The sequence below is a fragment of the Prosopis cineraria genome, unplaced genomic scaffold (assembly GCF_029017545.1).
Source record: "Prosopis cineraria cultivar Desert tree isolate PC_DT_omini unplaced genomic scaffold, ASM2901754v1 PC15, whole genome shotgun sequence".
Classification (NCBI taxonomy): domain Eukaryota; kingdom Viridiplantae; phylum Streptophyta; class Magnoliopsida; order Fabales; family Fabaceae; genus Prosopis; species Prosopis cineraria.
In genome coordinates this window covers 2,489,239-2,504,031 of record NW_026555346.1, presented here as the reverse complement: position 1 = coordinate 2,504,031, position 14,793 = coordinate 2,489,239, and the positions used below count along the sequence as shown (strand labels likewise).

Genomic DNA, 14,793 nt, shown 5'->3' with positions numbered 1-14,793 from the left:
TTTCCCATTTCTTCTATTCCGTCTAAAATATAGAATCCGGCTCAATAATAATTTAAAACCTGAATAAAATAAATTTCATGGATGAATAAAAGTTTGGGCTTTGCCCCCTTTCTGATAAAAAAAATAAATTTTCTGGAAAAATTAAATTAAACTGTGTGATAAAATATGAATGGTCGCCATGAGAAATTTTCAAATGGAAACCTTCTTAAATACTCCAATCTGTGGGGACCGTGCATGGATTCAGCAGGCTCAGCGGAAGTGGTGGAACCGCCTAAAGCCATCGTAACGGGGTCGGGTCAGACCGAATAGGTTTTTTTTTTTTTTGGGGGGGGGGGGTGGAGAAAGACGAAAACAGGACCACTAATGGAATAATTACGAGAGCAGGCAGATAGATTGAAGTGCCAGCGTGATTAATTACTTTTGCCCCTCTTTTCCTGTGGATTTTATTTTTGGCCGAAGCACGAGTCCTCTTATGTGTATGGATTTAAATACTCTGAAACTGAGATATGTAAATTTATGTGAAGGAAAATAATAAAATGAATAAAAATATTAAAAAAATTTACATAAATTTGCCAATCTCAATGTTAAAGAATTTAAATTTTTACATCTCATGAACCCCAGACTCACACCAAACCCAGACAAACACCTTCGGTGCAAATGAGCTTTCTCCGGTTCTCCCATGAAGTAAGGCTAATTAACGCCGAATGCTTCGCACCATCATGGGAAAACTCGTCTCTGTTCATTAAAATAAAACTCAAGTCGACGCTGTTTTGCTTTAATAGAATTTCCCTCTTCATAACCAGGCAATTTCCAACCAACCGGCCACTAATTGTTGAATCTAGTGTCATTCATCTGCCTGGGTTTTTTGTTAGACCCAACTCAACTCATTATAAATTTGGTTTCACTAGGATTCTCGGACTAAGCCAAGGTTTCGGGTTTGATTAGGTAGCTTTATCGATGGAACTGTGCAGGGTTTTAGGCCAGGTCAAAAACAAACGCCTTTTAATAAACAAATTAAGTAGTGGTTTCTAGTATAGATTAATTCTACGAGACACACCGTGCATGGAGTTGATTAAATAGCATTAATACCATGATCTTCTTAAGTAAAAAGTAGGCATTTATTTCTCAAACTCACAAATCTCACGACCAAGAAATATCATAATGGTGAATTTATTAGTAGTAATTAATCGCGCATATAAGTAGCAGTAATTTGATACGTATCACAGGCAAGCGATTAGTGACAATTGCATTATCCATTGAATTTAGCAATGCACTGCGTACTGCTGCTACACACACAGAGGCAAAAAAGACGGTCACAAACCTGCAAATTTTCATCACCTTTTCTTCTGAAGCCAGCACGCGCATGCAGTAAACGCATTCCTCAGCAAACTAGTGACACAAAGTACAATATTCTATCATGATACGGAACAAGAAGAGATTTGCTTAATATTTCATGAGAACGGAAAATTTGGGCTCCTGACTACCCTGCTTACAAGACTTTTAGAAAACGAGAACCCTCACATCACATCCTAGTGGCTCTTACAATTAAATTAAGTATAAGTTCACATGCATGTTATTAAAAAAGGCCGAGAGAGAGAGAGAGAGAATGAAATGCTGAAGTCACGTAATGAAAACTAGAAAGCTGGTCTCGTGTTCTCTCATGAAGTTAACACATACTGTACTATGTTGTTATGACGAAGAGACGCCGACACCAAGAAAATCAATAAAAGGAACTTCTTTGTGTTCAATAGGTTCGGGATCTTCTAGCTCTCGCCGATCCGTAGAAGCCCGTACCTTGGTGAATGTCGAGCTATCACAGAAACTGGGGAAGTCCCTCTTTGTCCTTCCATCTTCGTTGGAACCAAAAAGTCCAAAAGCATTTGATGGAACGGCTCTCCTGGAATTTGCTGAAGAATTCGGATAAATTCTGTAATGAAACCTATCTGAACCTTTCGATATTTCTGATACAACGTATTGGTTGTTGGAGTGAGAATTGAAGAAATCTCTGCCATCTCTTCTAAATGAATCCGCAGCAGGAGAACCGTTTGATGATGAGGTAGCAAAACTCCAAGAAGCCAAAGAAGTGGAGGGAGAATCGGCAAATATTCTATCTTTATGTTTAAAGTTACGGAAATCAAAGAATCTGGCATTCTCTAACCCATTCATTCTGGAGCTAATTAACACGTCTTGATAAGGGTTTGATGAGATTTTCTTGGGACAACTGTAATTAGAATCATTATAGTTATAAACATCTTGGAAGCTTCTCTTCCCGCATAACTTAGATTGTTCTCTTTGCTTGCGCGCCATTATAACATGCCAATGATTCTTCACAGCGTTATCAGTACGACCTGGAAAAAGCCTTGCTATGAGTGCCCACTTATTCCCATGGATTCGATGAGCTGCAAGTAGCCTCTCTTCTTCCGCTTCTGTAAACGGCCTTCTGTTAATCCTAGGATCAAGCTGATTAAACCACCTTAATCTGCAACTTTTCCCTACATAAAAGGGACCACAAAGAGAAAATTATTTGGAATTTCAACGCATGGTTGAAATTCTTTGAGGATGAGATACCGGCTGACTTTTTAGCTATTACAGAAGTACATGTATGTATATGAATAACATGATAGCTCTCAAGTTACAATTAATAGATACATGGCAAGTTCTAAACTTTTGAAACTCGAGAGAGTTCAACGGCCGCATGAATGATCGAATCTATCAAGATAAAGGGAAAAAAAATGAAAGAAATTAAATTATGGTTCAATTAATTAGCTTTAAATGAAGGAAAATGTCCAAACTAAAGTTTTCTTTATTTTGACTTCCATTTCTCTTAATTAAACTCTCAAGCATATATGAATATAAAGATAAATATTAAGCAGAAAGAAAGATGTAGGAGATCGATATTGTTGTACCTGATCTTCCTTGGAGCTTCTCGGCGATTGAATTCCAGTTCTGGGCACCATATTGTTGAACGAGCAGCCGGAGCTTCTCATCCTCGGAGGGTCTCCAGTGACCGCGAGGGCAACTAGTCTTGGCATCCTCGACCGCAGATGAAGAAGAATCCTCCATGGAAGGGGAAGCAGTTAGCTAATTGTTGTAAGAATTAAACTTGAAGATGAAGCACAGGAGAGAGAGAAGTCGGAAAGAAGATATATAAGAAAGTGGAGGGGGGCAGGGGGTTGGTTTAGGGTTGTGGATGGCAAGTCACTTTTGTTGTCTTCACACGATTGAATATTGATTATTTATGCCCTATGTGTACATGTATACATGTGTATAATATATGTAGACCATTTAGCAGCAAAAGATCCTTCTTCTTGTGTCATCTTTGGTCCTTCATTTCCACATCAAATTCCCTTTTTTTCTTCTCCCTCCTCGTTTTCTAAATTCTAACTAAATATATATTCTATCGAAAACCATGGTACCACGTTATATCAAACCCTCTTGTTTGGTTACCGTATAGTTTTTGCTAAAGGGACGTCTCTCCTTGATCTGAGACTGGCTTATAATTAATTTTCCACATCTTCAATTTCTCACACCAAATTCCTTAACGCAAGCAACTGTAATTGTGACATTTACACAAGTCTCTCGGCTGATATATATATATATATATATATATTCGGCAAATAAATATATATATGTATATATCTTAACTAGCACACAGTCAACATAATTAAATTACTTAACTAATTTAATTAATTGTTGGCAAATTTGATTATGAGGTTTTGACTTATTATAAAATATAACGACATTTTTTTAATTTACATATATATTACATTAAAATATCTTATACTTCAAAAATTAAAACGTTCACATTCCGAAAGCCACGACGTATAGATTTTCAATTCATACCCTCGTTGATTATTAATGTTTATTATATGTTTGTGGTTGCACGAGTAAAGGAGAAAGTGATACGTACACGATTTTGGTTTTCATCTGGGAAATGCAGAAGAACCATAAAAAAAAAAGGGTAAAAATCGCCTCTAATTTGTAAAGCAATAATATCTGAAAGATTTACAGTCTGCATTCAGGCAATCAATTCGCATTGAATTGAACAATTATATGCTCTTTCCGGCTCATCCTGCTTCTGACTCGTAGAAGCGTTTGTAGCATATGAAAAAGAAAAAGTTAATTAATGCATTAGAAAGTTGGTAAGCTCAAAACGTGGTCATGCTCTAATTTAGAAACATGGTAATGTTAAATTGGGCAAGCTTTAAAAGCATCCACATGCTTTCCGATATCGTTCAGGTACTTATTAGTGGTCAGATCAATGTTTGCTACTTTGCTCACGAGCGTATTAAGTAATAGGCACCATGTAGGATGTCAACTACTAAATATATGTGCTACATATTCTATACGATCGAGCATTAATAGAAATTAATTAATGAAACTTGATCTTCCGTCTCCTCACAAGAGAAATAATTTCGTCCTTACACACTTAATCATTCACGTTTCAATTTTTCCCTTTCAGAGTTCAACAAACTTAAAATACATTCCACCAGGGAGAGAGTTTTAAATACCATATATCATTGGTCAGATGCTAATTCTAAATAATCTTGAAACTCAAAGGCGCTGCAAAGTACGTATACATGTACGTACATTTATATACATACATCATTCTCTTTTGAGCAATTTGCGTTGGTTCTTTATCTAAGATTTTGTCTATTTTATCTGCTGCATTGCCTTTTCTGAAAACAAAAATACCATTAGTATATGCTTAAATTAATCTAAATATGCTAAAAATTCATTCTTTAAGACATGCCATCAAATGTTATAGATTATTGTGGAAGAATAACACAAATTCTCGTGTGTGCTGAATCTAAATATGCTAAAACTAACACCTTTGATTCTCGTGTGTGCTAAAACTAAATATGCTAATAACTAACATGATTGATTCTTAATTCTCGCGAATTGATTAAAAAAGTTCTATCTATGTACGGATGCATGAGAGGGAGTTAAGGGCGGAAAACTTAAATATAATAATGGAAAAATAGAATATAACTAAAGAAATAAAAATTGTGTGTGTAGAATACGGACTATTGCGTACGCTTTTTGATCCATGGATAATACCAACCTTAAGACTGATTAACATTCGTTTCAATGCGTATATCGTTCTCTTTTCCGATCCATGGTTAAGTGTAACCAAAAATAGAAAGGGTTTAATTAATGAGCAGTGATGACAACTAATTTTATCTGTTCATTTTAAATTGCGTATTGTTGGCAAGAAAAAAGGCCCAAAGTGCGTAAGCTTCCTGATTAAAAAAAAAAAGAAAAAAAAGAAGAAGCCAAGAAGTTATCTCTAACAGTGAAAATGCAGAAGATTAATTAATTAATTAATTATAATTAAGAGACCCAACGAACCGGGTAAACATGAGAGAGTCAAGGCGGGCAATTCTTAAGAAACATGCATTGGATTTTAGGGGTCACTGTAATGGGGATGAAAGAGCTGTCATGATCAATTTATAATCTTAAGGATTAATTCAAATGCCGTGTAAGTGTAGCAACTAGAAAAGTACTTATAAACCGTCTGCCTTTGTTTTCCATACTTCAATTCCATGCAGATGGCAAGTCAAATAAAACATCGAAACACTTTGTGAAGCAACTATTATTCAAATATTTCTTCATTTCTGAACCGATTGAGGTTTCATACCCCCACGAAATCAGTTACTCTTCTCCCTCTCCCATCTAAAAAAAATATATGAATTATATTAATTACAAATTCATCATCTGAAACAGTAAAAACATCTAGTAGTTCACTGGTAGTATAAAATTATTTATCAGCGATTGGTGGATCTTACCTAGACCATCCTACTAACATGCCAATCATATCAGATCAATTCGAGTCTCATTTTTATTAGAAATATTTCAGCAGCTGAGATATATATGGATCCAGGGCTATAGTGGATAAGGCAATTAAATTGATTCAATTTAATTGCCTTATAGGGTTGATCATTTCTTTAATCTTGGGTGCCCTATATTGACTATTTGCTCCATCACATCGCGGAAACACAATTTTCATAAGTTGATCTCCAATCACATGCAATCATAGATAATATTTGCAATGAATTATTTGACAAATATATCTGTCCATAGGTATATGTAATTACCACATTGAATTATTTAAAAAAAACTAAAATTAATTTGTCAATAGAAAACTAAAAATATTACATTACATATATAAGTACATATCCTGACTCTGGTGTGCTCTTGAGATCCAACTCATATAAATATTTGTTATAATTAATTCTAATTATGATTATTACTTAATAAGCATAATTTACATGAGTCTTTTATAGAACTTGTCTAATTAAATAAGTTATTCTTTAATACCTCAAAAAAAAAAAAAAGCCCGGTTAAAATAGGTCCTTAAGAATATGCCAAAAATGACTCTTTCGTGCTGACTTCTTGGTAATGATCAACTTGAATTGCCTTTAATTTCTTGGCTGAAAAAAAATTGCTTTTAATTTTATCTTGTTAACAAGACCAAGTACAGCAGTTCTGATGTTTTTAAAAACCGATAATTCTTTCAGTTAATTTATGCCTTATTATCATGGATTAACTAACCTGTGTTTTAAAAGTCTCGTTGTTTAAAAAATAATATCGTTCGGCAGAATTATTCCTTTTGTATGTGTGTGCACACTGTAAAAATCATACTTTCTTTTTGAAAGCACCAAACGTTCACTTGGATGTCCCTCAGAAATAGTAGACCAAAATGTGATGACCTGTCGAAATTAACGGTGCGAGGACTTGACTAAATTTCAATTAAGATCGAAGAAAAGAATGTGATCAAGTTACATTGAGGTGATCTCTCAAATTCGAAAAGGACTGCAGGTCTGCAACAGAAACTTGAAGTTCAACTCTGACGGATGAGAAATGCGCTGGACCTCCAAGGTAAATAATAAAAGACGATACACAATTTTCATTGTCCAGGATATACTAACGTTACTGTCTGATTCTTGTGAATTAATCCCATCATTATATTGCAGTAATTTTCTGTCACTATGTCGTAAGAGGGCTAAAACCAAGGGTCTGAAGTATGAAAGATGAATTAACTCATAAAAATATTTAGGCTGGTCAAGCGATCGGTTCAATCCCACAAATAACAAACCCAATTGATCCGTCAAGACAAAGCAGGTATACTCTACACGACCAGACCATAATTAATGAAAAGCTCGCGTTTCACAAATCCTACACGCACTTAAAACGCAGTGTAATTGCTCACCAACAACAATATTTATCAGAAACCCTTCACATGCCGTCCAACCGTATAAATAAGAAGTTTTTTCTTTGCTACGAGATACGATTTCCTTTGTCTATAATTTTCTTATTCATCATATGTGAACTTTTCTCTATTTCATTGCTAATTCAACACAAATCGAAACTCCATCTTCCCTTTGCGCTTAGAATGGAAACTTAACTTTCCACCGTGAGTAAACAATCGTATGAACAATATACCATTCTTCATATTCCATTGCTTAAAAACATAAAGTATTTTTAATCGAATCTCACCTCTAATAAAGTATTTATTTATTTTCAAACTAATCATATCTTTTCATATTTATTCTATTTAATAGAATGTTTTACTTTAGAATAAATATAAAGTTATCTATTTAATAGGGATATTTTAAAAAATAATAATAATTATATCTTGAAAGATTAAAAATGCCTTACATTTTTTAATGGAATAAATGAGTGATTAATCAACTTGAAGACGGGTTTAGTTGACAGTTTATTATGCTAAGGACAAAATTTGTTTTATATTGTGTGTGTTCATCCCATGAATATTAGACCGTAAGTTAAAATGATAATCGTCGACGCTGGATCTCCTTGGTCTTGTCTATAACTCTATGTACGAGTGTGAGGGAAGCCGAAGCAGAAGGGTTTGCAATAGCTTTCGAACAGTGAATGCAAACATTTCAGTTACTTGCACAGGCAAACATCAATTCTTCCTTCAAACTGTCTTTATATGAAAACCATAATATACCTTTTCTCTCACTTTCCCACGTAACCTAAGCAACCCACCACTTTCATCACCATCATAACCCCCACACCCTAATTTGACATCAACAAGACCTCAAATTCCCCAACCCAACTACTTTGACTATATTTACTTATCCAGCTATGTATCTTGTACTCATACTTCTCTCTCTCTATCACGCACATATTACACACACACACACACATCTTTTTATGGGCAGCTCGCAAACCCTAATTTTCCCTCAGCTTACCATTTTTGTCCCCCTCAATAAATGAATTCTGTTACAACTGATGCTAGCTTCAATTAATTCTTGCGAAAATGATATTCCAAAGCTCAGCAGCCCTTTCTTCGGACTTTTCACCAACACAAGGAGGGAAGAGTGAAATGGGCTCTTCTCATGTTAGTGGAAAAAGTCTCTGACAATTTCACTTTCACCAGCCCCACTTTTCTCTGATACAAGTATGTTGATCGAGTCACATGCATGCATGTGGATGAAAATAAAGCCTTGACTCTTATGAACATCCCTTCTATTGAACCAGCTGTTATTATCGTTTCACATGCTTTTCTGAATTTGTGAGACTGTTTCGGGAAATTAATGTACGCGTCTTTCTCAATTTTGAGCAGCCTTGGCTGAAACTTGAAGAGGATGTTATCCGACAGGGATGAAGTAACCCGTAAGACTATAAGTGTATTTTTACGTAGCGGAGTTCAATTTCTTGCGCTCGTAGGCATACAAAACAAAACCAACCTCAAATAAACCTGCCAAGGATAAATTGTGATTTTTTAAATAGGCGTAGCACAAGTTCGTTGGTAATTATTACTCAACTGGCTTTCTTTCTTGTCTCACAGTTTCAACCAAATTAAAGCGACATTCCCATATTCTGCGCTTTGATATACCTTTAGTGCCATTTGATAATGACATTTTACCTACTGAAACACAGCTCCCCTCTTTAATTAATTTCACTTTACAATATCAACGATTAAATTCTCTGAACTAATTATAAGCCATTGTAAGTTTACCCTAATATTTATTTACTTATAGTCAATCGCTCATGCATAAGAACCAATTAAGATATAGAGCTTCATGATTATGGACCTTGATAATTGCCAATGGCCAGTACCAGGGAGAGCACATAACTGTATCCAAACCAACTAAAATTAGACACGAAGAACTTTATTGCCTGGAAAACGACACTGCAAACACAAGTTCTTTAACTGTTCCGTTGTTGTGTGTATATGTATGTATAGCAGGGCTTTTATTATTTTAATTATAATACAAAAACCAGGGTAAATGTGGAGTTCAAAGTGAAATTCAGATGGAATACTACTAGCTCATGCGAAGCATCAATCGGTGTTTATCATGTTTCCAATTATTGGCCCTGTTTTACTCAAGCCTATCCAAATCTTGCGGCCTGCAACTTTCAGAAGATGATGGGATGTTCAAATCAAAGTCAGTAAACACTTGTAATATTCTAAATTAACATGCCGCCATTCTGTTGTGCCGGGGATGTTAATGTTACCCTCTGTGATTATAAAATTATTTCAAGTCCTGGTTGCTTGCCAGAACTGGCTATATATGGGCCTATATAAGCTTATATGTGGATTGCCTAATGCAATTTCTTCGTGTCACTTTTGCGCAAAGCATGAATTGATTAATGAGGGGACAATTACTATATAGCACTAGAACGACATCCTACCTACCGGTTCCTATCTATAATCGAATTAGGGACGCGGATTAAAACACACTTGCGTTGGGACATCATTGTATAATTAGACTCTGCTCAACGGATGACGCTGAAGATGGTGAATTCAAATATTACTGGCCGCTAATTTTGCATATCGATTGCTTTTTCATGTTCCACTGTCTTTCAATTCATTTTCAGGAAGCCGCTGTTGCGTTTTAGAACTATGAGCAGTTATATTTGAGAGAGCCAGCCTAAGGGGCCAAAAGAAAAAGATGGTCCTTCAGGCTTTAGCGTTGTAGCAACAAATGAAGGGAAGCTTTTCGTCCACACACACCACACGATGAATTGCTCGGCGGCAAACATAATTTTTCCTTTTCTGTACAAGAACTTCTCTTCCTCCGTATAAACATTCATTAAGAAAAGCAAATACAAGAATCTGGACCAACATAGCCTCCCCCCCCCCTGTTTAAAAAGCTGTTCTCAAGGAAAAAAAAAACAGCATATTTTTCTTGTAGCCACGGCCCATAATTAAATGGGCCTTATCAAGCCTAGCAATTTAGGGCTTTGACTAGTTCAACCCATTGCAACACAGTTTCTTACAGTCTTTTTTTTTGAGCGATAAAACTTGCCTGTGAGCCCTCATGACCAAACTAACAACGGAATCTTTTCATCGAGAGAGAGAGAAGAGAATAGAAAAAAAAAAAAAAACAGAGAGAGAGAAAACATTAATTATGCAGGTGAATTATAAAGCTAAAAGTAGTGGTAGCACCTTTTTATTTGATAATCTAAAACAGTGTTAAAATTTAAATTTGAATTTTTAAACAACATTAAAAAATTGCAATACAACCCATCAATTCAGCACCTAACTCCCTGTTGCTTTCTCTGTAGCAGCGACCGCATATATACAGTGTGAAAACTAATCAAGCTTATAGTTGGTTAGGTATAAAACCCAAATCTTGATGACTAAACGGTTCTGATGCGCCGTGTTTTATATTTCGGATACTTAAAATATATATGTGCACGCGCGTGCTTTGTCATACCCATTAAGAAAAATTATAGAGAAAATTAAAGTGCAAGGTGATCTCACTCAGCCACGTCAATTTGACTCAAGGGTAGAATTTATCAAATAGGAACAAGATATTTAACCTGGGGATAACAAATTACCACTCTAACATTAAACATTTTGTGGGAAAAAAAAAAGTTCTAGAGAGAGGGAAAGCAGAAATCTTATATCACAACTCATAATTGGGTGCATTTGGATAAGATAAAGGAGAGATGATTGGGACATAAATATTAAGAGACGCAAGTTGTGCTGATTCTACACTCTTGGTTCTATAATGAAAAATTGCCCAGCATAGATGATTTCCCTTATTTCTAACTCGTCATTGATGACGTAATTATTCATTCCACACGTCCATTGGATACACTTATCCCACAAAACTCGATTTGCAACTACTAATAAATCGAAAAGTACACCATTTACATACGAAATTGAATATCCAATTTTTTGAAAAATAATTGGCTTTTACCAAAAACAAATGAAATGGAAGGCGTATCTATTCTTTAACCCTTCAAAGAAGTTTGTACAAATAAATTGAAAAGTACACCACTTACATGGTTGTTCTTGTTACCCAGGATACTTCAAACATTTAATACGATGAGGATTCAAGTGCATTTTCTTCTCGATTTTCATATTAATTATTATTGGAACTAACAGTTAATTGCAACAAATTATGAGAAAGTGTACACTGAAGAAAGCATGAGAACCTTTTGAGAAACAAGACGGAGAACTATTTCCAAACATTTTCCTGCAAAATGACTAAATTACCATCGACCTAGTCAAAATGGACTCTTTTGCAGGCCTCAATCCAACGGACAAGATCGAGTGACTAGAAGCGGGGAACGCAGGAATTTGCTCTCGACTAGGACGCTCTCATGTCTCATAACCCCTCGCCTGTGTAATATTCTTTGATCTTGTTTATAAGCTATATTTTAAAAAATTTATTTAATTTTATTTATAAAATATGGTGTAACATTTTATGTAATATTTAAAAAATATTTTTAAAATTATTTTTTATAAAAGAAAAAATAATATGATATTACTTTTTAAATTTGTTGTATAAAAATATTTTTAAAACTTTACATACTTTTATTTCTTATATTTTTATTTGTATTGATATTAACCACATTGGTAAAAATAGTTTATAAAAAAATAGGAGGAGTATGCTGATATGAACGGTCTAACACTGTCCCTTCACGAGAGCTATATGGTTTTAGTCAGACAGGTTGGCTTGAACATGCAGACACATCATATGAAAATAAAGGGTCCGAGAAATGAGGAGCTATTTTTGGGGAAAATCGTTGGTAAGTTTCCAATTTTCTTAAACCACTTCTCGGATTTATAGAAGCTTTCCTAATTTTCGATGGACCTTTGGAACACGACGCTGTTAACATTGTTTTATTGGGTTGCCGATTTTCGCTTATATAATCTGCAATATTTTATGTTTGTTTCTTAAAGGTATTTATTTGGTCGGCCATCAATTCTCTAAGTTCGTGCTTCTTCATGCTGCTCTGTTCGTTTTATTTGATTTGTTATCTGATTTGTTGCTTTTCAACCTACCTTCCCCCAATCAAACATTTTCTAATAGGAAAAGGAGTCATCAAGAGACAGTCTTCCGTTTTGGCCTCTCTATAATCTCTCTGCTACTGGGTCATAAACCCAAGCTTTCTTTTCTTTCCCTTTGACCCTGTTCTGAGGTTCATCCTCTGAACCCTATAGGAAGACTCACATGGGCATTAGCTTCTTCTTGCTTTCTAATTCAATCCGGTATGCTTTGTCTATAGAAATTCTCTTTAAATCCTAACTCTATAATCCTCTAGATCTGGATTCATTTGAATTCCGCTGCAAAAAGTTTAGAAATACTAAAGTCTACTTGCTTAAGGGAACCGAAGCTAAGCCGCGGCTGTCCTCCCAAAGTTTTGACCCCGATAAGCAGAGAAGCATGTACATGACAGATTCTTACTCCAGTCAGAGTTATGAGAAGTACTTCCATGATTTGCCAGCAGAAGAACTGATAGAACCATCTAGTTCTGGCGTCTTAAGCAATTCATTTCGCCAGGATGATGCTTCTCCATACCAGCCCAGAGCTAGTTCAGGAGCTTCTATGATCGCTAATAACCAATTTGATACTTCTTCCATTTCATTGGATGCCCTTGACTTTAACGGTCAAATGAGATTAAAACTGCGGGAATTAGAGAGGGCTCTGCTTGATGATGAGGAAGACATATTTGAGACTGCTCAAAGCATGGAAATTGACCCTGCGTGGGCTGATCCAATTAAGAATATGCAGCTTCATGACTCACCAAAGGAGTCTTCATCCTCAGATTCTAATCTTAGTAGCATCAGTAGCAACAAAGAAGTATCTCACATCTCTCCTCGGACCCCCAGGCAATTGCTTCTTGAATGTGCAGGTTTACTTTCAGAAGGAAACGCAGAGGTGGCATCGTCTATGATAAATAATTTGCGTCAGATGGTCTCAATTCAGGGAGATCCTCCCCAAAGAATTGCAGCCTATATGGTGGAAGGACTTGCAGCTCGCCTGGCTGAGTCTGGCAAGTGTATTTACAAAGCTCTGAAATGCAAGGAACCTCCTTCTTCAGATCGTCTGGCAGCAATGCAGATATTGTTTGAAGTGTGCCCATGCTTTAAATTTGGATTCATTGCTGCAAATGGTGCAATCACAGAGGCAGTGAAAGACGAAAGCGAGGTCCATATAGTTGATTTTGACATCAACCAGGGAAGCCAATACATAACTCTACTACAAACACTCGCTTCAAGGCCAGGCAAGCCTCCCCACGTGAGATTGACTGGAGTTGATGATCCAGAGTCTGTCCAGAGATCTGTTGGAGGCCTAAAGATCATAGGAGAAAGACTTGAGAAGCTGGCAGAAGTACTGGGGCTTCCGTTCGAGTTTCGAGCAGTGCCATCGAGGACATCCCTTGTCACCCCTTCAATGCTCAAATGTCGCCCTGGTGAAGCACTTATGGTGAACTTTGCGTTCCAGCTGCATCACATGCCCGATGAGAGCGTTTCCACAGTGAACGAGAGAGACCAACTCCTCCGCATGGTTAAGAGCCTTAATCCAAAACTCGTAACAGTTGTCGAACAGGATGTGAACACTAACACCACCCCTTTCTTCCCAAGATTCGTGGAAGCCTACAATTATTACTCTGCTGTTTTTGAGTCGCTTGATGCAACCCTTCCCAGGGAGAGTCGGGACAGGATGAATGTTGAGAGGCAATGCTTAGCGAGGGACATTGTCAACATTGTTGCATGCGACGGTGAGGATCGGATCGAAAGGTACGAAGTTGCTGGGAAATGGATAGCGAGGATGGCTATGGCAGGCTTCACTTCGTCCCCATTGAGCAGTCACGTGACTGACTCAATACGAAAACTCGTTAGGCAGTATTGTGAAAGGTACAAGATGAGGGAGGAAATGGGGGCACTTCATTTTGGGTGGGAAGACAAGAACTTGATAGTAGCTTCGGCGTGGAGGTGATGAGCATGATTCTTTTAACCAGGCAGGGTCATTCTATTCTAATACTTGTTTTGTAGTATTTACTTCTTTAATTAATCAGTGTACGTTTACCATGTTTGGTTGGAGGGGATGGGGGTTTGTCCCATCCAAAGCAAGGGGGCTTAGCGTAGTTCAGATGCAGACCAATATACAAGTCACTACAACCTTGGCTTAATCAAGACGTGTCAAATTATTTGACCGTTTATATATGGTTTTATGGCTTTTATTGCCATTGGCGTTTGTCAACATCATCAATTAATTTTGCTTCTTGATGTGTACTTGATTTTGAGATAGTACCAATTTTTTTTAAAAAAAAATGATTTTTTTTAAAGGAAATATTTTGTAATTAGTTTCTTGTAATGATTTGATCCTGATGGAATTTAAGAACGTCTTTAACTATAATAACCAAAAAAAAAAACAAATACACATCAATTTACACAACTTCTAGTTATCTATTTAAACAAAACATTTTATCAATCTCCTTAATTGTTATGCAAACTATATTTTTTCTTGTGAAAATAGAAAGAAATTATTTCATAAACTTGTACAAATATTGCAGTCA

General features: G+C 36.1%; 2 protein-coding genes across 3 annotated transcripts; one reads left to right on the top strand and one right to left on the bottom strand.

Moving 5' to 3' along the window:
• Positions 1-1,418: 1,418 nt before the first annotated feature.
• Positions 1,419-3,163, bottom strand: LOC129294636 (transcription factor MYB3R-3-like). The gene is made up of 2 exons (XM_054933075.1): positions 2,907-3,163; positions 1,419-2,492 (listed from the first exon to the last, which is right to left on the bottom strand). The coding sequence occupies exons 1-2, from the start codon at positions 3,061-3,063 to the stop codon at positions 1,690-1,692; spliced, it is 960 nt and encodes a 319-aa protein (XP_054789050.1). The 5' UTR covers positions 3,064-3,163; the 3' UTR covers positions 1,419-1,689.
• Positions 3,164-11,933: 8,770 nt separating this feature from the next.
• Positions 11,934-14,498, top strand: LOC129294210 (scarecrow-like protein 1). Of its 2 annotated transcripts, none has more exons than XM_054932397.1 (2): positions 11,934-12,018; positions 12,597-14,498. In XM_054932397.1, the coding sequence occupies exons 1-2, from the start codon at positions 11,989-11,991 to the stop codon at positions 14,211-14,213; spliced, it is 1,647 nt and encodes a 548-aa protein (XP_054788372.1). In that variant the 5' UTR covers positions 11,934-11,988; the 3' UTR covers positions 14,214-14,498. The 2 variants fall into 2 exon arrangements, with proteins under 2 accessions (XP_054788372.1, XP_054788373.1); XM_054932398.1 differs by lacking the exon at positions 11,934-12,018 and adding an exon at positions 12,133-12,481.
• Positions 14,499-14,793: the final 295 nt, after the last annotated feature.

Bases quoted from the DNA above. Each gene is read 5' to 3' on its own strand.
- LOC129294636 (XM_054933075.1), bottom strand. From the start codon at position 3,063: ATGGAGGATTCTTCTTCATCTGCGGTCGAGGATGCCAAGACTAGTTGC. The intron at 2,493-2,906 runs GTACAACAATAT...CCTTTTATGTAG, and splicing joins GAAGCTCCAAGGAAGATCAG to GGAAAAGTTGCAGATTAAGG.
- LOC129294210 (XM_054932397.1), top strand. From the start codon at position 11,989: ATGAGGAGCTATTTTTGGGGAAAATCGTTG. The intron at 12,019-12,596 runs GTAAGTTTCCAA...TACTTGCTTAAG, and splicing joins ATTTTTGGGGAAAATCGTTG to GGAACCGAAGCTAAGCCGCG.